Raw genomic sequence first — 23,212 nt, 5'->3', positions numbered from 1 at the left:
AATTAAATGGACAAATATAAATACAGTCAAAAATATATTTAGCATTTTAAAAAGCAGTTACAAATCTATATAAAGGATATAATGGAGATATAACTACTTTAAATTGAACATGGAGTGATCCTAGTCTTTGCTCTGTGAAGAAAAGATGGAGAGCAAGCCTTTTGGGGAAGATTATTCCAGTCTGAAGGCCCCAGCACTGCAAAGTATTTCTCCTGTTAAATTTCAGTTGGTGGGAAGAGTATAGAAGAATGGCTTGATTCAGGTATATTCAGATAACTGCATCTTATTAGTGTGTAAAGAAAAGTTAATGAAAGCAAATGACAGGAATGAGTAGGAGAAAAATGTGTCATTACCTCAGTGATGCGTGGATTGGAGCATTTGACATTCCTGCTTGACCAGTCAAGCCACCTTCCCCATCCGCTGAGAGGGGTGGGACAGTGTTGATGTAAAGTGCACTTTCCTTCTCCAGTGCACCAGCCACACTCAAATTTCTGGTCCGCTTTCAGGCACAGTCCACAGCTTTCCCTCTGGGCTGCACATTTGTATAGATGAACTGTGGAGATAAAGAAGAGAAGCTTGGGCTGAAGGTGAGAGGCCTGGAAAAGAGATGCATCTGTTCAGAGCGTGACCTGAAGCTACTGTGTGAAGCTGCCATCAATCGAAATAATCATCTTCAGTGCTTTTGAGGCAGATGAGCCTTCTTCTGTTTGTTGCAGACTGACTACTGCATAACTTTCCAAGGGAGATCTGCCAATGGTTAATATTCTTTTATACTCTAGGCAATATCTGCCCTATTTCTCCGGGCTTGGGATATAGTGATTTAATTCATCTGCTCTACGTATAAGTAGTAGGTTGATTTAGCCTCTTAGCTGTTATTTATTTATTTAACAGGTTTTAATTTTAATTGATACTAGCAGGCTCAATAGGTTTACCTAACATTTTATATTTTTATATGATATTTTGTTAAGTTAAGCTTACCCATCTGCTCACTCTCTATATACTCTCTTTTTTTGAAAAAAATAATTTGGGTTTAATTATCATGATAATTGTAAGTCACATAATAACATTTGCTTAAGGAAAGAAAGAACTTACAAACACATGTGGACTTAGATTATTTTGTAAGCATGCATGGGCTCTAGGTTACTAAAGTGTCACAAGACACTTTCCTGTTTTAAAACATAACTGTTTCCATAATCATTCAAGAGAAAAGACAGACAATATTTGATGCTTATGAACTGGTCTTTTATTGCTAGTTTCCCTGAGGTATTTCAATACTCACGGACTAATTTAATGCTAAACTATTGTTGGTTGAGCATAAATCTGATAAATATGTTCAGCTGTAGTTATAGGCAAGATGCCAATGTGAACACATTTAGATACCTCTTTAGAGTTCTACAATTCTGAAGCCTGATCTAAGGCTTCCATACGAATGACCTACAGCCATCCAATTCTTTCTGGATTGCAGAATGGAATTAGATGATGTCTAGCAAATTCTCAAAGACTTTATAAGGATCTTCTTAATGGCTCAACTTCTTAATGGCTCAAATGTTAATCTTCACAAAATAATTTTGTGCAATGATTTTCTTTTAGTTGATTTTCTTTAATACTTCCAAATTCTATGAAACTGAAATTTGTGGGTAGCAAAGTAAATGGTTACTAATTAGCAAGATTTGTGAGGATCTGGTTAAAATATGCTTCTCAATTACAATGGACAGTCCAGTATATATTTTTGTCTTATGTTTAAAAAGCATTTGATTTGGGTTCGTGGTATTATTTAAGGATGCATGATTCTCAGAAAGGCCTAAGCAACTTATCTTACATCATGAAGTGGCAAGGTCAATGGGACTGAATATTAATGAAGCGGGGATCAAGACAATTTTCAATAGGTTATTGCATGATTGTAAAGGAAACAATTCCTTTCTTTGCTTAAATGGTTCCCTTCAGATAATAGTAAATTGGTTGATCTAGGATGCAACAAAATTCAAGAAATATGAGTAAGGTCATATAAGGTCTTTATATGCTTGTATAATGGGGCTATAAACTCTTCTGCTTCGTTTTGATCCTTTCCACATTTTTTATAAAAAACATAATTACTTCCATGCCACACTTGGTTCACAATCTTCAAGGCTTCTTTGTTTAGTTTACTTCAGTTCACTGAAAATGATGATTCCAGGATGATTGGCAGGGCTTCCAATATATCAGGTTTCATAGTAAAGTTCAAAAACACTCAAAAGCAAAGTATGGCTCAGGTGGGATAAAATAAAAACCAATTATAAATGGATATATCTGTACATTTCATGGAGTAAAACAGATTCTGGGCTGGACTGCACCAAGTTTAGTCATAACTCTGATTCTATGCATATTTCTTTAGATGTGCCACTAGAGCAGTGGTTCTCAACCTTTTTAATGCCGTGACCCCAACCGGTCGTAAGTCGAGGACTAAACCGGTCGTAAGTCAAGGACTAAACCGGTCGTAAGTCGAGGACTACCCAACCGGTCGTAAGTCGAGGACTTTCCCTGCCCGGGAGCGCCACGCATGCGTGGTTCCGCCCCCTGCGCCAGCCGAGGCGTAGCTGGCAAGCGGCAGAGACAGAGCAGGCCGACCACCAGATGGCCCAGCCCAAGGGAGGTAAGGCACCTGCCAGAAAGGGGGAAAATGGCGGACAAAAAATGGCGGACAAAAAAAATGGCGGACAGCCTTGCTTGGCGACCCCCGTGAAATGGTCGATCGACCCCAAATGGGGTCCTGACCCACAGATTGCGAACCACTGCACTAGAGCAATAGTTTCCATCATACAGTGTTTCCTTCTGTACTAAATGTAAACAAGAGAAACCAGGTCCTGATCGGTATACTTCTTACATTAAGGATATATTATGCATACAACTGGAAGCTACTGCTTTGAGGAAGTGTTGCTCCTATGAGAATATAAGGAATTAACTAGACTGCCACCTCTACTTCTTTTAGCCAGTAGAAAACTCTGATCCAGTTACAAGCAGAGCCCAAATAGCCCCTGATTTGTCTCCTGATATTTGTTTTCATTAATCACAACAATCCTAAGCAAACTTTTTTTTTTTTTGCTAAAAGGAAGGGAGATGTCAGAAGGGTAAGTTTGCTAATAACAAGAAAATGATGACACTAAATTTTACTAAAGCAATAAATAGTCCTGCACGATTACATTAAAGTCGTAACATTAACATTTCCAGTCATTCCAGAGAGATTGTAAACTCATCTTTACCTCAGATATGATTAGAAAATATATGGAATTTCTGGAATTCCCTGTATTTATGAAGAAAGATTCCATGCAATGACAATTTAGGCCTTGTCTATTATCATTTAGACATTTGCTAAAAAACAACAACCACATTTTGGTAAACAGTATGATATAACATCTTAAAAATAATAACTGATTGGAATATAATGTACAGTTTGATTGGCTTATACTTGTTTTTATTTTCAATCTGTAAGACTGGTTTTACATATACTGTAGATAATTATACTGCTGTAATTAACTTCCTACATTTTACTGTGTACTACAAAGAAAAAAAATATTTTGATAACTTTAAAGATCAGCATTTTAATCTATATTAAGACTGTGCACATTCAAAAACAATACAAGCACATACATTCACAGCCATGTTTATCTTTGCTTTAATGGATGGGAGGTCAGTGTAGCAACTAAAGTATTTGAGATGGATGAAAAGAAATTTTACTATTCTCTCTTGGATTTCAGTTCAAGTAATGTCATGTAAATAAATAAAAATATAACAATATATTTTAAAATATTTACCTTTCATATCCTCTGGGTTGTCGATAATGAAGTTTCCATTCCAAACGACAGCAAAATCTACAGCTAAATTACTTATGTCCATTCCATCATAGAAGTACTAGGAAATAATAAAAAAAGAGAAATAAACATTCAGGCAACATTTGTAAAATGTTTGGGAAGCCAAGGAATGAACAATTTAGAATTTTGCAATATATAGGCTTAGGGATATGTGGCAACATTAGAAAGCTAGAAGTTTTAACACTGATTTCCAGAGAGAAAGAGAGACAGAGAGACAGAGAGAGAGACAGAGAGAGAGACAGAGACAGAGACAGAGAGACAGACCGAGAGAGAGAGAGAGAGAGAGAGAGACAGAGACAGAGAGAGAAACAGAGAGAGACAGAGACACACACAGAGAGAGACAGAGCGAGAAACACACACACACACACACAGAGAGAGAGAGAGAGACAGAACAGAGACAGACAGAGAAAGATAGAGACAGAGACAGAGAGAGACAGAGACAGAGACAGAGAGACAGAGAGACAGAGACAGAGACACACACACACACACACACACACACACACACACACACACACAGAGAGAGAGAGAGAGAGAGAGAGAGAGAGAGAGAGAGAGAGAGAGAGAGAGAGAGAGAGAGAGAGAGAGAAATGTTTACCACAGAGGGATAATTAAATCAACTGGCAGACCTGGAGAGAGGTAATAGATTAATTATCCATTTCATGCAGACTGTTCTCACCATTCAGTCTTGGGTTTGCTGATAAAGCCACATTATCATTGAAAGAATTAATGAGATGAAAAAGAAAATCCTACACATCCTTGTAACAAAGCTACACAATGCATAGCTCTTCTCTATGCAAATATGCTAGTTTATTCTGTGTAAAGTACTTGGAAAATACCAGCGTACTGATGTTTTAGACAGCATGTAGAGAAATAAATGAGATCATAGTTCTGGGGGAAAAAGGCTTTTTATTCAGTGATAGCTCACTGGGTTGATACAGACTGTGCTGTCTTGCTTCCTTCAGCCAAGTAGACAGTGATTCATGGAAACATATGTGTTAATAGACTTTAAAATGACATGAAACCTACAAATGGCTAACACAGCTGCTTCCCTGACACCTGCAACACTTAATCTGTTTCCTTAAAGCAAAAGTGAGAAACTCTATCATCTAGTATTAGCCACCCTGGTCAATAATGAAGGATGATTTCAGTGCAAATTAGCAGCATCTGGATGGTCATGTACTGTATTACCCATTCTTAATCTGATGCTATAACTATCCTTAATCAGGATAACTGACATCTATAGTTTCCTTGGAAATGCCATGTACCTTTTCTCAGGAAACTGAGGTGTTAAGTCTATCACAGCAGGCAAATAATTTCCATTTAAGTCAATACTTTTGCAGCCTATTTTCTAGTTAAAAGAGATATAAAAATCCATATCTACATATAGTCTTTGAATCATCTAATCAAGTTTTACCTGACACTGCTTGCTCTCTGCTAACAATAATAAAATTGCAAGCTATCTCTCTACAATTAGCAGCAATATACCCCCAACATACTCACAATTCAATATGCCCCACTCATGCTCTCCCCCATGTGGGGAACTATACTTTTATTTTTAATTTTGAATTCTATGACGTCGCAAGTTTGACATGTCTGGTATAATACATATAGTTCAAGAATGTCTCCTAAGGAAATTTCAAGGCACCTGGGATGATCTCATTGCAGCCACACCAGCAGTAGTTTGATAGCTAGCTTCCTTAAATATCTAATTATAACATTTCATTGCAATTCTATGGTTCCATAATATAGTGATTTTATTATGGTTTATCTGAATATTTTATCTTCTACATTGTATTGTCCACATATCATATATGTGGACAATGTATGACAACAGATTGATAGTGGACAATAGAATATAGGAGATAAAGCATCAGCAAAATTTGTACATCAGTTATTGCATGACATCAGTAGATGCCATATGTTAAATAAATAAATTATCTGGGAACTCTGAAAGTTACTATCAGTGTATATCAGTGATTGTATATTGTATATCAGTGATTGCATGAGCTCTGTAGATGCCATATATTAAATAAATTATATGGGAACTCTGAAAGTTATTATCTCTACCTGTCTCTTTCCTATATCTTTGCCTCTAAAAGAACAAGCTACCTATGAAGAATGGAGAGGCATTTAAGGGTCTCTTCACAGTATTCAATTAAGAACATGTTTTAGGATCAGTGTATAAACAATTAAAAATGCATAAAACTAAACAAAAAAAACCCTGCAACCTAACAGCCCCAGATGTTTGAACAAAGATTTTAAACAGAACTTTTTTCTCCTAATTATCAGAGAATAACAGTCAATAACAAAGGAAAGGAAGAAGAGAAAGATTGGTAAAAGAGGAAGAAAAGAGACTAATATACATTTGCATATTAATTAATTTTCTTAAATTGCATCAAGTGATAAAAATTCTTAATTGGAGTGTCTTTTCTTTATATTATTGAATAACTTGCCATATATAGCATATATTTAAAGTACATACTTGATTACAAACAGGCCTTAATAAGCAGAATATTGAACATATTACAGTATGTCACCTGGATATGCAAACAACAGATTCCATGTATTATTAACATTACTTCAATTGGTCTCAATGAAAAACACTTACTTTGTCTGATGTTCTCTAAGAAATGTTAGGATAATGTTCTTTATTTAAAAAACTTTTTAAAATTCTTGACACATTGCTAATGACATGGTGACTGTACAAATTGTACCCTATTCAACAAGGCAGGCAGCAATAATTATTGAAAAAAAATAGCTCTATTTGGTCACGGATCAAAGTCAAAACATAATATGACAGGTTATTCAGATCAAANAATGACATTTTAGATCTTGGGGTTTGCATCTTGGGGTTTTGTTTGTATATACAAATAATTGAGTTTATTTTTTGGATGCTAAATAAGTCCTGGGAGTGCTGAGCATTCTCAATGGCCACAGAATGCCTGGATTAGAAAGAAGGAAAATTGGAAGTTTTCAGAAATGGGATGCTCTAGAAAAGGGCATGTTTGGTTAGCCAAGTAGAGCTCTGAAAAGAAACTTTGCTTCACAACATTTTCATACCTTTATTTCTTGTGATAGTTATTATTACTATTCAGGGGTGACCGTTGAGATACATATCTCAAACAGTGCATCCATATATAACTGTTGGGTCATCGGGCCCAAGGAACATCAAAGTTTTCAAGTGCACAAAAACTTCCATGAGAAAAGCCACAAGCCAAAACTTTGTTGTGGAGATTGTGTATTTGCATTAATGCATTTACGTTAATGCATATGAAGTATACATTATAATGAACAAACATATTCTTAACAGAATGCTGTGTGACAATATGACATTACCTTCAATTTGTTCTCAGCCTTAAGCTGTCCTTACTTCTAGCAGTGTTAAAGAAGCAGTATTTCTCCCTAAAGCTAAATGTATCCATTGGCCATTGCATGGTTTATAAAAAAATTTACCCTTCACTATTTATTTGGTTGGAGATGGTGCTCAATAGTGAGTGGGATCAAAACAACATAACCCTCTCCCTCTGGTCCCTGGTCAGACTCACATGCTGTTATTCTACAGATTCCATAGAAATTTGAACAGAATTGCAAAGTAGCACAAAATTGTTCGGCTCTGAATAAATGCTTTAATTTTATGGCCCTTTCCGGTTTCTCTAAAAATGGAGATTCTAATGCAGATGCTAAGGTTGGATAATATTCATGATTTTCCCAAAGTGGTGAACAGTATTTGATAATCAGTCAGTAATTATGGTAGTTATGAGCTATTTGGTATTTCAAGACCATAGTGTTTCTGATAATATGGGGCATTGCCTTGGAGCCTGTAGCTAAATCAGGTCCTCAGATGGAAAGAACTGCAAAAATTTGCCACTGAAACTAAGAGTTGAGTCACCTGACAATGAAAATAATTTTATAAATTGAGCAGACTCAAATTGGTGACAAGGGCTTGAGATTTCCAAAGGGGACTTTGCGGTTATTTGGGGGAGGGGGGAATCAAGACACAAATGTGATTAGAAGTCATGGAAGCAAGGGATAGGAAAATAGAAATGCTGGGTAACTGGCCATGAGTTGCTTATACAGAACGTTCAGGAGGAGATTGCTACTCAGAACTGATTGCTCTAACAGAGTGAAAACTATGATCAATCACCCCTAAAAGAAGGAACAGACCTGTGGAGGAAGGAGGAAAGAGAAAGATATATTAATAATGTCACTAGCATTACAGCTGTCAGGAGTCAATGTTACTGTCAATTCTGTTGGTCATGCTTAAGTCTGGCAGCCATGGGTGAGAACAAGAAACAGCCATGGTTTACTGTAAGTAAATTTTCAAAAAATCACTTTATTCAGTTCAGAATGGGATGTAGAAAGAGGGGCATAGGAAGGAGACTAGATTTGATGGTCAGTTCTGCAGCTAAACCTGCTCCATTTCTCTACAGACTGCAACTGGCAAATATTTTTCTTGCTAACTGGTAATCTGTGGAAGAGGGTGTACAGTAAAGCCAAATAAATCAACCAATTGCTTTGATTATCATGAGCTACACATGCAAAATCAACATAACACCATTGGGTATGTGTCATAACAGAGGCACTAGAGTAGGATAGGAATTGACAATGTGAACAGCCCATTTCCTGCCATTAAATATTTTTGCCAGTCTAAGAATGGGTGGATAGGACTTTAATTCATCAGTGGGAAAAGGTCAAAGAGACAAATAAAGCATAAGGAAAAGCAGATAAGTTTACAATGTCAGAGGCTGAGAGCCATAAATATATTAGTTCTTAAGCATAGCATGTCTTTTAGCCCTCTCCAGGTCTTTGCGAATTTTGCATTAATGACAAAGAAATACTTTTCTAATATTCAGCCCTAAGATACAGATCAGAATAAAAGGTAAAAGTTTCTCCTTGTCCAGTAGTTTCAGACTCTAGGGAGTGGTACTCATCTCTGTTTTTTAGCCAAGGGAGCCAGTATTGTCTGAAGACATTTCCATAGTCACGTGGCTAGTATGACTAAGTGCCAAGGTTACCTTCCCACTGAAGTGGTACCTATTTATCTACTTGCATGCTTTTGAACTGCTAGATGGGTAAGAGCTGAGGCAAGTAATGGGAGCTCACCGCATCACATGGCACTCAGATCTCAAACCCAGGCTGTCAGCTTTCCAGCTGACAAGCTCAGTGTTGTTATCCACTGAACTATCATGACCCCTACAATAGCTCAGAATATTTTTCCCATTAAAGCAAAATGTAAGCTGGTAAATGAGATGAAATTATCTACAAAACTTCATGAAGCAGGTCTTATTAAAAAAAATTGTAGTGATCTCCAGCACTATAAGACCTAGGACTATCTACATGGTCAGCCCAAGACTGAATAATGACCTTTTGCTAATTACTTTTGTTGAGTGATTTACTCCAACATTTAAACTTAGGATTCTAAAAATTTGATTTCATGTTTCAAAAGTATGCAAACTATTTAGCAATCATTCAAGACATAAGACCTCTGGAGGAAAAAAATTCTCTTGACCTTCAGTTGATAGTATTAATAAATGTTCTGGTCTTTATTTTTAATAAACCTGCTTCTATACAAAGGACTGAATTGAGCTCATAGCGGTCCACTTCAAACAATTTTCTTTAAAAAATTGACTCTGCTGTCTTCTAAGTGGCTGTTATGGACTCTGTTCCAAATTCAGCATCATACAAAATGTGAGCTAGGTATTTAGCGACAAAAAGCTTGTTTGCAGCTGGAGTGTAATAGGCACTTCTATTGTACAGAGAAATGACATCTAACTGCAGTGCTTTGGGGAGCATTGTATGCAACAAAAGTAACTGCCTGTGGAGTGAAAAATCACCCCAGATATTTAAAGCATGCCACCTGCTCTATTTACTGATTGCAAAACTCTACAGGTTAGCTTTACTTTTTTTTAATCTTTTATAAAAAAATGTAATCTTTGTTTTGCCAAAATATATTTGCAAAACTTGTTTTCTTTAATAAAATGTTAAGATTTAGACTGCCTCCTTAGACCTATTGCTGAATAAGAGAGAATTACTATGTCTCACCATAGAATAATTACATTATGTATATTTTTAGTGGATGAAATTCCATTTTAACTAAATACTCAATATTAAATATAAAATTTAATTCAGATGTGGCAAGCATACGTTCTCACTAAATACCTCTCCAAAGAGCGTAAAGACAAATAACTGGCTAAGTTATAACTTACCCTCAAATAAATATTTTCATAGGGTTTATAGATAAGACTAAGTAAAGAATAATGAATTGTAGTGGTTTTATGTTTACCCAAAGCTTATATCCAGGCATGTTCCTCTACCATATGTTTTCTGAATCCAGCCAATCTATGAACTTCCAGCACAGATATCTGGCATACATTTTACAGACTGTGCTTAATAGATTGACTGAATGATAATTAGCAGTATGGTCTCTGTTGTCCTTCCAAATATCTGATTTGGATGATTTATGATAACGGATTCCATGATATAAAAAGTGAATAGAATTCAAGTCTCTTTAAAATATTTGTAACTATCTTATAGTATATTTAGAATTTCATACATATTTAGATGGGATTATTTCCTACTTCCTCAATAGGACTTAATTTGGAACAACTGTATGCAAGATTGCGCAGTAAGAATTATAATTCTTGTGATACCTTTATTCACCAACACTCTCTTCTTCATTTTTACTTAAAAAGGAAAAGTTTACAACAGATACTTAAGTAACATGTTAGAAATTTCCCATGGAACAATTACAAAATTGTTTATTTCTGGGAAGAAATGGTGAACTGAAGATAGTTTCATTAAAAGTGGAGCCAATGATAACCGTTGAATGAAGAGCCACTGAATATATTGGGTTTTCATAATTCCTTTCTGGACAAGGAGGAGACTTGAGATTGCCCACAAGTGCTCCAAACAGTTGCTCTTCATAAGGAGATTGCAAGACATGGTTTCCAGCAGGTTTAGAGCTCTGGGAGTTAAGGGAATGCCATCTTTGACCAAACAGTGGTTGGTGCCTTTATGGATTGAAAACACTGAGTTTTCTTCAACCTTAGTGAAACAAATTTTAAATCCAGGTCTAAGAACTCTAAATAGTTTCTCTTTAATAAACAGGAAAAGTGTAACTAGAAGTTTGAATTTGGAATGTTAAAACAGACTAAGAATACCAATGGATTTGAAATAAGATTTTTAAATTAATCATAAAAATCTTTTCAGTGGAAAAATGCTTTGTTTTGAATTCTTTAAAAAATGAAAGTAGGGGACTTTGAAGGTTGGACACTAGAGGGAACCAAAATGACCACAGATTTCAATTAAAGGATAACACTTTACTTACTAGTACCGAATGGAACAAAACATTTTAACATTTGACATATTGAAGGATATTTGTAAACAATTTGTGAACAGTGTCCAGAAGTTAATTATAAGAATGTCTGACATTATTGCCTTTAAAAGATTTTATCATAGAGCAATAAGTTTTATCAAATAAGACTAAGAGTGATCTAAGAGTGGATTTAAAAATAACAGGCTACAAGAAAGATATAGAAAAAGATGCTACACTGGTTCTACAAAATAAACTGGCTGATGTCTTAATAATTAAACAGAATATACAATAACAAACCAAAATCTGGATAATATTGAATTTACAAAACAGATTTCTTAATTTTTTAAGACTGTGTGAGAAGGAAAAAAGAAAAGAAATGAAGAGAAATCAGATATTATTTGAGAGGATTAGAGATCAAGATTATTAAAAGTAAAAGGAAGAAATATAAAGTTGATTGATTTGATCAAGATTGAAATAGATATTCTATTATCTTTGATAATCCTTAGTAGACTTTTGCTCACAAGGACTGAATGATGACTTTTTAAGAATTGGTTTATAGATAAGGGATGAGATATGGGAAGCAGAGATCATTTGCTGCATTTTGAGAAAAGGTAATAAGTTACTATTTTTTCATATTTGTGATGAAGGGAGAAGTCATTTTTATGTATTTTTCTTTTTCTTTAAGTTAAATGTTTTCTTTACAAACATTATAATAATGTTTAATAAAATCACTATTTAATTTTTTTTGAATATGTTGATTCTAGCATGACAGCAATGACAGTTTTTACTGGTCTTGGGAATGAAATAGTGATTGATACGTTTGATTCCATTATTATTCCTGTTAACTTCGATACTCCTAAGAGATCATTCTTGCTTCATTGCAACCAAGGGAGCAGTGGCCTCTTTTATGGTGCTTGTTCAAGAGAGATTATGTTTCTTTAATTCTTTTTCCTCCTGTCTCATTCCTGTTCCTTCCCTGTCTTCTCCAAGCAACAGACAGCTTTCCAGTGTTACACATTCTATCAAGCTACTGGGGGCTGGAATTTGACAGCTTCCTGATAAGAGGCCTGCAATTCTCTTTATCTCTCCTGTGTGAATTAGCTTTGCTTTAACACCTTTGTCATATGCTCCCCCACCAATGCCCCCCTTTCCTGACACCCCCAGTCAAAGGGGAAGCTGACAGATAAAAAATCTTCTCTGGGGCTAGGATTCTAATTAAACACCTCACCTGCCTGCAGCACATTCCCGCCTGGAATTCAGGATTAGTTTAACCCTGGCATAAATGCATCTAACTCCTTTTCTTTTCTTTTTTACCCTCTACATTTGCCTCATCTGCAGCTTTGTCATCTGGGGCAGCAAGCTCTTTAATACTGGGAAACTGAAGAAGTGTAAGTAAGACAGATTTCCAGTTACCAAAGTTCATCTAAAAACTGTTCATTTTCAAAAAGAAGGGTAAAGAAAAGCAAGTCAACAAACCCAAATTATACTTTGTTGAAAAGGACTAGAAAGAAAAGATGGCATGGTGATATGTAACAGCCTGTTGTGGCGGCAAGAAACGGGCAACTATGATCCTTGGACAGAAGAAATAAATGGCCCATACTTGGTGGTTTATGTTCCTATTCCTGGGTAATCTCTCAATTGTTAAATGGTGGTTCAGTTTCTTAAGCAACCCTGTACTAAACTGAGTTGATTTTTATTTTGGCTTTGGGCAAACTGTGACAATATCAATTCCTTCCCCAATTTTTAACAGAATAGTGAAAAGAACACAAGAGTCTTATACAATAACAAAACTTCTTATACTGCATCATTTATGAATATCTTATTATTCTCAGTCTCTCAAGTTGTTTTGGTGTCAGATATAGACACATAATTCATCAGTGACTATACAAGGAAATTTATAAGTTTGCTATAAATGAGGAAAAGCACTCATGTATAAAGAAGAGTTGTCAATCCATTTTATTGGGATAAATGAATGTAAATGAACATTACCAGTTGATCACTATAGCTATGCCAATCTATGATTTTCTCATATAATTTAATTGTATTGTAGATCCAAGAAAGGGAAAAAGAGAAAATACATTGACTTATTCTAAGAAGAATTAGTTATTTAGTTATTTTTCTGTACCTGTATATATTGTATTTGACTCTTCATTCACCCTATTTTTTACTAGTATTTTTTAAAAGAAGAAGAAAAGTTCTCATAATATTAATCAAGACATGATAAAGTTATGATACCCGGTCAGCTAACCCTATTTATAATACTGTGTTTCTTTTTACCTCTATTCTGACATTTCTAATGAGCATGAAGCTCTATTACATGGTGCTTCTCCTATGTGCATTCTATTGCCAGTGAGAGCAGCCACTTAGAACTATCCTTCAGAAAGAAAACATTTATCAAAAGCAGGACCTTATTTCTGGTTGCCCCAAAAGTTATAAAATATAGACCTTTAAAGTGTCGGTTTGACTTTTTCCTGCTTTATTTGTGGAGGTTGAAGAATATTAAATCCTACCAAGTAATCGTGTCATCTGTAGCCTTCAGAATGCATTTTTTCTTTTGTTCTTTTTTTTGATATTGCTGTAAAGTAGGTTTAAATTGTTGCTTTTATTTTAAATGGATTTATTTTGTACTTTACAATTTCCTGGGGGGGGGGTAGGGATAAACCATTTTATCACAAAGGTTTTTTTTAATATATTGAGGGAAGTCAGCTCCCCAGAGAAGGAAATATTAAAAGAGCAGAAAAATATATTTCCTCAAAAGGATTTTAAAAGCAGAAACCAACCCTGCCCCCAAGTCTCTCTCTCCCAAGCAGAAGCCAGCCCTGTACAAATGCAGATGTAAACCATCAGGAAAGTTGGAGCTAGAAGCTTAAGAAGACAAAGACACCTAAAATCTGCACACCTCACCCAAATTCTAAGAGTCATTAGCCCCAACACCAGGGAAGCAGGATATGTTATGACCTTTGGTCATAATAGGACTAACCCATCACCATCAGAATACCAGAAAGGCACACCCAGACTCAGGTCAGAATACGTGACACAGGAAATACAAAGCCTAAAACAGGAACAGGAAACTATTCCAAACAAAAGGCTTTCAGAGGGTATAAAAACCTACTGCCCACATGTGCTCAGCCCTGTTTTCTCTCCTCTTTCCTGCCAGAACCATCTTTCGGTCTGGCTCTTCAATAAACTGCAACCTTCTTTCTAAAGCAGTCGCCATGTTGTTTATTTATCCCCGGCTTGGATGAACCAGGATGAAGACTTTTCTTTCGCCAATATAAAAAATGAATTCTACAAATGTAGCAAATAAATAAATCCTGAACTTTTTAAAATATTTTTATTATGTCTTCCCATCTCACAAATTTTATCATCTTACCGAACTATTCTGGCATTGTACACTTGAGCTATTGAAGCGAAGAGCTGGTACACGATGAATCACACCTTGGATATTGAGAACACATTCATATCCACGCTGGCCAGATTGCGGTTGGGGTAAATTCCTAGCTTTCAGTGTGATGGGCTTCACTTCACCAACAGGGATCAAAATTTCTTCTGTAGGAAATAACTGCGGGCAGTCCTGGAAAATACAAACAGAAAAAAAGTTATTCAGATACAAATGTGGGCTATATTTGAAGTTTGATGAAGTATAGAATCTGAGAAACAATATCTCAGTAATGAAAACAATTACCCAGCCTTCTGTCTAGTTTTCCCCCAAAAAAGTTGCATTTCCAAATGTAACTGTAATTGGGAATTGGGCTGAAAATTCTGTTAAGAATTATTTTTACTTCAAATAGTCAGAATTGTGAAACATAAGGAGGGAATCAAGAGAAAAATGACTTCCTGGTTAATCTTCTTCATTGACTACATGCTGTATTACTAGTGCTCCTAGAAATAGCTCTCTTAGCCATGCTGCTACTGGGAGTGTCATTTTCCTCCAATAGCAGGAATACTAGAGAAAATAAAATAAAAATAAAATCCATTTGGAAGGAGAACATCAAATTAAATACATTCATCTGTATCTGAATAATTCTTCCAACATGGCTTACAGCAATGTTTTTTGGGTGATGTTTTTTAGTGATGAAATGATGTAGGTAAAAATTGAAGAAATCAGAATAAACACTTATCCAGTCCATTGCCATCTTAAATCCAAGAAAAGTCACAGTTGTTTCAAGAAGAACCATAGTAAAGGGAAAGTCACTGTGTCCTCCATGCACTTTCCCCCCATCAACATGCACAAAAACAATTGATATTCAGGGGGTAGATCACATCCTTATTATGAAGAATTAAAACTCATACAGAGGTCACCATTCTATTTTTTTATTTTAAAAAGTTTGATTTATACAATGTTGATAATGATTAGTTAAAGTGAATACATGCTAATTTCTCTTTGAAAAATCTCTCCGTATAAGAGAGAGTGACTCATCTATAACCAAGATGACAGAGGCCAGGCAGATTACTAAAATATCTCTAGATAAACTCAAAGGAAGGCTATGAGTTAATCTGATATTCATTATCAGAGAGTGGAGGAACTTGATCAATAAATTGAGTTTGCAGGCCGATGTTTTGGTGTAGGAGTGCTCAAGTGAGATCAGGTTCAAGTAACATCAAATCAGGGAACTAACTAGTAAATTGTTATCAGTAGTATACCAAAACTGTCACACGTTTCAATGAAAGATGTTTTTGTCCTAGATTTTTTAAATCTTCCCTGAGGCTTCACTGTTTGTCTAGGAGTAAGTAATCAAAAGGGACAGTTGGGAAACGGAATAGTTCCTGAATAGATGTGCAAGAACATCTTGTAACCAGGCACATTTTCATTTCTCATCTTTTTGAATTCTAAGACATATATGCTTCTACGGTTCAGTGCTTCTAGCTCAGGTTTAGAATGAATTGTCATTGATTTGTTTTCCTGCTAGAGGTAGGCCCATGCATAGTTTCCAAAATGAATTATGTTTAACATATTCCAAAGTCTTTCCCTCTCCTTCAAATGAAGATTTAGCCAGGGTTCATTAAAATGGATCATGCTAGTTGCAGTTAAGCACTCTAGTTTCTCTTGGAATACTAAAATACCTAGAGTGGGGATGCAGAACCAATGGTTATAGTGACTGGAGTTATTGGGATCCAACCTAATCCTGTTCACATGTAATTTCTTTTTTTTTTTTTTAAATAATTTTTTTATTGATTTTTCATTAAAAAACAAAAACATAAATCTTTTATCACAATATCAACCAAAAAAAGAATCAACACTAATCAGTACATTCATGGACGTGTCCGGTGTCCCCCTCCTGCACCACCCTCTCACTTGCCTACACCTTCCTCCTCCCATCCTACCGCCACTCCTCCTTCCTCCCTCTTTCCTACCTCCCTTTCTCCCTCAACCATCCCGTCAGTGCAGTTGGGGTATCACCGGGCACCTCCTTAGCATACATATATATACATATAAATCTATAATACCAACCTACCCCTTTCCCCCCTCCCCCCCAGGACTTCCCAAAGCTAATCTAGGAAATAAATACATAAACATCCAATTCTAATCAAAACTACTCATTATTACTACACACTAGTACAAAATTGCTATGACTCTAAAATAACATTAAATTATAACAAAAAAAATTTTTTTTAGTTATATTATATAATATACCTATTTTTATTCTAAGTTTTTAATCAAAAGCTACATAATAATTTTTCAGTTCATACTTTCTCTGAATATAATCTATCCATCTTCTCCATATTGAGATAAATTTTTCCTGAGAATGATCCTTCAGGTACGCGGATACATGTAATTTCTAATTAAGACTGGATTTTTTAAAAAAACAAACAGTGAGTCTTCACCAAAGTCTTATAGTCAGATAGTGAAATGAGTGAAAAATATGTTAAGCGTTTCCAATTGTTCTCAATATAATTTAGGTTTCTGTAAAAATAAAAACCTTTCATCTAAAAATCAGGAGAAATAAGTTTATAGTTTTCCTCATTTGATACTGAGCTCCTTTGCACTTAATGATACTCTGTTCAAATAGACAAATATACTGTGTTTCTTTTTAAAGAAGGATATGTTCTAGTTAGAGCTGAAATATGAAGCATTTTTCAAAATGACATATGAATTTTTGACAAATACACTGGTTAATATATTAATGAACTTTGAGAACTTCTTCAGTAATACTTTATATAATTTAACTGGTTTCAAAAACAAGAAAGCTAATATATATAATTCAAAGCACTCACAACTTTCAGAATAAATGACTCATGCAATTACAAAGCGTGCCCTGCAGCATGATTTGTTAACAGGAAATAACAACTCTTCTATTTGCTAATTAGCACATGGAAATTTTCAGCTTATGACATCACAATTTGTATAATATTTTATTTCCCTGATATTCCTTTTTCAAGTGAAGAATTTATAGCACTTTTAAAAGGTTACATCCAGCACAGTGAATATTTTGTTCAAATTTATTTTTCTTTTAGCTCCTGTGTCTTTAAAATGCTTTGAACCCATTTGTAGAAATTCCTTAAAGAAGCTTTTAGTATTAGAAATATTGGTTTTTCCAACTACAGGCTTAAAAATGGCTAAAGTTTCAAGACTTGTGATAAGCCATGGCTTGAAAAGCTTCAGGATTATCAGAGTGATACATCAGACCTGGTTGTTTATAGAACCAATGAAAAAAAATTAGACAGCTAAATGACTAAGACTAATTAATTGGCTAATAAGTCTGTTGAGAAACACTAGGTTCTAGAGTTTACTATACAATAACATGAGCCACAAAGAGATTCAGGTTGTCCTCAACTTAAGAACAATTTCTCATAAATTTCTTTGCAGTGCTTCTTCAGATATAATTCCTGCTTGGAACACAATGTTTAGTTAGGTGGTTTTCTACTATTAAATAGACAATATAGCTTTAGTTTGCCAAATGGAGGATTGTGACATATAATAGAAGAAAAGAGCATGAATTGATGAACTTAAAAATAGATATGTTGTATGCCTTCTAAACTAACATAAAGGGGAAGGATGTGATAGCTTTTAATAAAGGTGGTCTGATTTAAGAAATGGGGTTGATGATCAGCTGGAGATAAATGAATGAAAGGGCTAAGAGGTGCATTAGCACTACTGATTCTTAACATACAATCACCTGCATGGCAATTGGCCAATCTGGTTTATATGATGAGAGATGCAGTCCAAACCCTCTGGTGAATGTCAGATTGGGGAAAACTTGTTTACATAAATTCATAATAATGCTTCAATTATCTGTGGTGCTTAGACTATTGGTATAGTAAAATCTTAGGAAAAACTTTTCCAAGGGCTCCTGAAGCAGAGGTGTGAAAGAAAGAGAATGCAAGGTGATCTTCTATTATGCCCTTTGATTGTCCATAGTTTGTCTGTACACGACATTAATTTTATTCATTTCTTTCATTTTCATTTTAAGACCAAGCTACTCAAAACAGTATTCTGAGAAAATAATGCTGATATAATTAACCTATGATCTTTTAAAGCTTTATAGTATGAAATATATGAAAGTATGCTATTTTGTAGAAATTCATTAAGCTTATTGTGAAAGACCAAAAAAAAAAAAAAGTAAAACCCAACGCTTCTCTGCACCTTGTAAAGGAACTATGTTATATGTCCCTTTATCCCCCAGATCAGTGGTGTGATGGGGAATCATTCTTTCTATACTGCATCAATTGCCTTTTGGAATGAGAGATCCAGATGGTACTGCCCTTGCTGGCATCTTGTAAGGTATTGAGGATTTGATTATTCCCAGGATTTGGGACAGGTGCAGTGGTGGCTTCGGCAGAACTTTTTTTGTTGCTTAGGCCCAGAATGGACTTTTGGAAGCAGCATCCACACAGAGAACCAGTTGTTCACATATTTGAATCCCACACTGGACAGGTGGTTACATGAGTCTTGCTGACTGAATTGGAATTAGACATGGAATTAGACCTTGAACATATATCTCTATTCTGGTTATTATTTACGCTTGTTTTTCTTTTGCTCTTAATCTTTTGGTTCACCATCTGGGTCACTATACTGTGTGTTGTGTAGCTATATATTGCTGAGACAAATAAATAAAATGAGAAAACTATTTTCTAGAGCAAAAAGAATATGGATAATGATAATTTCCATTTTGTTTAGTATACATCAGATCTGTAGAGTTGGAAATATTACTTGCAGAAGGGTTTGTTTTATTGGATCTATGGAGAACATAATGGAGTTCTTTTTCTCATTGCAAAGGTTCATCAGGAGAAATATATCAAACACTATCATCCCATAATTACAGTCCATTCTGGGAAATGGGAGAAATTGTTGGACATTTGTACTGCTTGACAGCTCCAATGATTGAAGTAATAAAGATCTAAAAGTGTGGAAGGAAAGGCTACATCACCAACTGCAACAGAATACAGTCACACTACTAGCCATTTTGACACAGCAAATGAAGTAATCTTGTAATCTTGGTTAATTTTGGGAAAGCAAAGGAGGATTGGACTTGATGAATGAGAGACCATCAGGGAATCCCAAATTTGTAGGATTTTTTTTTAAAAAAATAATCCTGGAAGAAGGCAATGGCAAATTACTTGGGTACTGTTGTAAAAAAAAAATACATTGACATCCCAAATGACCATAGCAATTTGAGCTAAACTGGGGGAAGTCTTTACTTCACTTGGAACATGATTTTTTTGTTGTGAGATGGGCAGCTATATAAATTTTATAAAATAAATAATTTATCTTGGCTATCTGTATTGAATTTATAAGATGGATAATAGAAAAAAAATATGTAGGATTTATGCAAAAAACTATGAGCTACTGATTCAATTATGTTGTCTGAGCAGATTCATAAAATCTCTTGATAAAGAAGACCACTGAATCTATTCACTGGCCATTGATAGGAAAGCATTGAGATTTGACAGTGTAAAAGCCCTCCTGCGAAACAGACTCCAAATGATAGATAATTGGGAAATAATGAAAGGAAGATCCATTAGTTCATAGTACTAGAAATCATAAATGTTGCTTCTCTCTCTTGTAAATCAGGATTCAAAATTATCTTTTTTTCAAGCCTAGCATAGATACAAGCTATGGGGTAGGGGGTATAAAGACTGATGAAAAAAACGTTTTGTTGAAGGGGAGGGAAAAAAGAAGCATTGGGTCAAATTGAGAATCTGTTATTCACAGGATTTTTCTTTTTATTTTCCTCATCAAAGGCTATAGAAGAATTTTGGGTAAGAAAAAAATCACCTTACTTCTCCAGTGACTTTTTTTTTTATTCAAATCATTGATCATTTACGCTCAGGGAGACACCAAACTATCATTCAATCACCAGCTTTTTCTTCTATTATTCTCTTTATAATGACCAACTGACTATGCAACACACTGTCAGATGAAAATTTTAACAAATAAAAAATGATATTGGAAAAATAAAAGCTTCTATTCAACTTGGACATGCAAAGAAAAGCTATTCTGTAATTTTAAAAATCAATGTAAGGTAAAAGGATTTTTTTTCTTTCTGAGCATTCATATTCTCTGCTGTCATCTCTCTCAAAGGAGAGCTTGAAGTGCAATGAACACTCTGCCTAGTTCTGGCATGGATTTGATATATACATACCACTGGATCATGGTCAACTACGCATTAAATTTTCATTATTCCTGAAATTTTCAATTAGATACATTTTAGAAATCTAGGCTATAGATAGTTGGCATAAATCTAATAAATCTAATCAATAGAAATTCATTTCCTTGATAAGCTCAGACTAACTAGAGTGGATTAAAGCACCCTTATTCTTCTAAAAGGTATGGAAATATACTAAGCAATGCCTTCTCTTTGACATTTTTTTTGATGGCCAATATGGAGCTATAACCTTCTGAATTGGCTTATTGAAACAAACACCCTTAGGCCGAACTAAATTTGTAGAACATAATTCTTATTTTAATTCTTACTCACAAATACGTGTCAATAATAATACATCTTTGCATCTTTTCTTTTTAAATAAAATGCTCAAAAAAATATCATCTACAAAAATGTTCTGTATCTCATAGTGTGAATTCCAGAAGATTCTATAGAAATAGGTATTTCATTTTGTTTCACCTGACTAGCCAGCTCCAATATCTGGAGGCCTTTGATGAGGGAGAGTGAGACTACTCATTTCATTGGGTTTTCCATCTTTTATCTTTATTTTTTATATTTTAATTTGATTTTTGAGAGTTGGGTGGCATACATGTTTAACTGCTGCTGCTACTGCTACTACTACTACTATTACTACTACTAATAGTCAAGAAAATGGTTAGATGTTAGATGCTCACAAATCACTATAATTACTTGTGTGCAGATTACACACTTAGATTTAATTTATTTATGTAAAACATTTACATAACCAACTTTGGGCAGCTCCCAATTAGATTTTGAAGCCTTTCCAGATTTATACTTCCTTATAATGCAATCTTTTACTCTCAGAAAAATGTAAAACATAATTTAGTGATTTGGTGAACTCAACCAAATGCATACATTGCTCTTTCAAGTGTACATCAATGTATGTATGGTTCTGAAACAGTCAATGCTCAATTATAATGAGATATTATAGTATGAGTAGATTTGGATGATCTACCATATATATTATAATATAAAGCATATATATTATTGTTTCAGATATTTGCAAAATCCATCAAGAAAAAAAGACAATGAATAAGCATGCCTGGATCTTTACTGGTCTCTGGGTTTCAACTCCTTGCTAAAAGATCTAGGTACTTAAAGGTGAGGCAGATACTTTAATTCTTTTGTTGATATTTCTAAAAATTATAATATGATTATAATTTCAAGTAGCTTAAGACCAGGCTGGAAATATCAGGCATCATCTAAACATTTTCATGAAAAAGAAATATGTACATTCAGTTTAATCTTTCAAAATCTGTGAATATTCTCATCTGCCTGAATCAGTGCCACACATGTAAAACACACTTTGTACAGAATGGATACCAATGGAAGATTATGCCCAACTTTATGAGAATAATTATCAATTATTCTAAGAGGATATATTTTGGGTTAGTTAAAAATACATAGAAAGTTAATAAAAATATAATCTCCTTAAATGAGACTATACCAAGATAGTTTATTATAAAATAATTATATGCCTATGACTTTCTGTTCACCTTTCAAATTTTTACCACTTTACCCAGCACTTTTTTTGTTACAATTTCCACACTAGCATAAAATGACAAGCATGTTTTTTTATATATTTTTGCCTGTATAAATGTTTCATGTTATAGAACTCATTTAATGCTAGATATCACCAGTGAATGCTGTTAACAGTGTTTCAGTCAAAGGCTTTTAGTGTGACAGCTTAACTGAACAATCCATTATAGGATTCTGTAGGAAAGACAAATTTCATAGTTCTTTTACTTCAATGGCATAATCTTCTTAATTGCTGGAAACTTGAGTGAAGATCCATGTTATGGCAATAATGGACAAAAAAACATAATTATTTTCTTTCATTATAGCATCTCCACAAACATGTCCAATCAGTTTTGGAGGCTGGTCAAAAGCTTATTACATTTTGTATCATGAAAAGATAGAAGATAGATAATTCAAAAGTCAAGTGTGATAATATATTAATTGATTTAGTACAGTTATCAATCATCCCAATTGCTGCAACTTTCAGTCAAGACCAAAGGCATAGTAATAGGATGGGATCACATGTAATTGGTATGGGCATGATATATAACATAATGAGATCCTCTCTTGAAATGTATCCCATATCCTATGTAACTTTGGAAAAAGTATGATTGTTTCAAAAGATATGTGACTGTTTTCATCCTGTATTCTAGGAGGGAACTGCTGGCCCTGCGCGACTCCCCCATCGCGCAGGCATGGCCCAACACGATCCCGAGGGCCGGCCTTAATGAAAGGGTTTGGAACCCTGAGAGGTGGCATTCAGCGGCAGTATGGAGGGATCTAAGGAGGCGAAAACTACATGCCTTCTTAGAGGGGTGTTTTTCTAAATTTTTAGGGGGTTCGGGGTTGGCACGAGGGGAACCAGGGGAGTCCTCTCGGAGGCCAAGGCCAGTCCTGTCTGGGGGGCG

General features: G+C 34.8%; 1 protein-coding gene across 1 annotated transcript in view; it reads right to left on the bottom strand.

Annotated features, from left to right (window-relative positions):
• Nucleotides 1-23,212, bottom strand: part of PLXNA2 (plexin A2) — a gene marked incomplete at its 5' end in the record, with an annotated part of 261,184 nt that overhangs the window by 127,192 nt on the left and 110,780 nt on the right. Inside the window, 3 exons of the mRNA XM_015816987.1 lie at nucleotides 354-553; nucleotides 3,789-3,885; nucleotides 14,534-14,734. Coding sequence (XP_015672473.1) covers nucleotides 354-553; nucleotides 3,789-3,885; nucleotides 14,534-14,734 — 498 coding nt within the window. The remainder of the gene's footprint in view (nucleotides 1-353; nucleotides 554-3,788; nucleotides 3,886-14,533; nucleotides 14,735-23,212) is intronic.

The sequence above is a fragment of the Protobothrops mucrosquamatus genome, unplaced genomic scaffold, assembly GCF_001527695.2.
Source record: "Protobothrops mucrosquamatus isolate PMUCROS unplaced genomic scaffold, P.Mucros_1.0 scaffold546, whole genome shotgun sequence".
NCBI lineage: Eukaryota > Metazoa > Chordata > Lepidosauria > Squamata > Viperidae > Protobothrops > Protobothrops mucrosquamatus.
The sequence above is the reverse complement of the archived record's forward strand: the minus strand, read 5'-3'. Positions and strand labels throughout refer to the sequence as shown.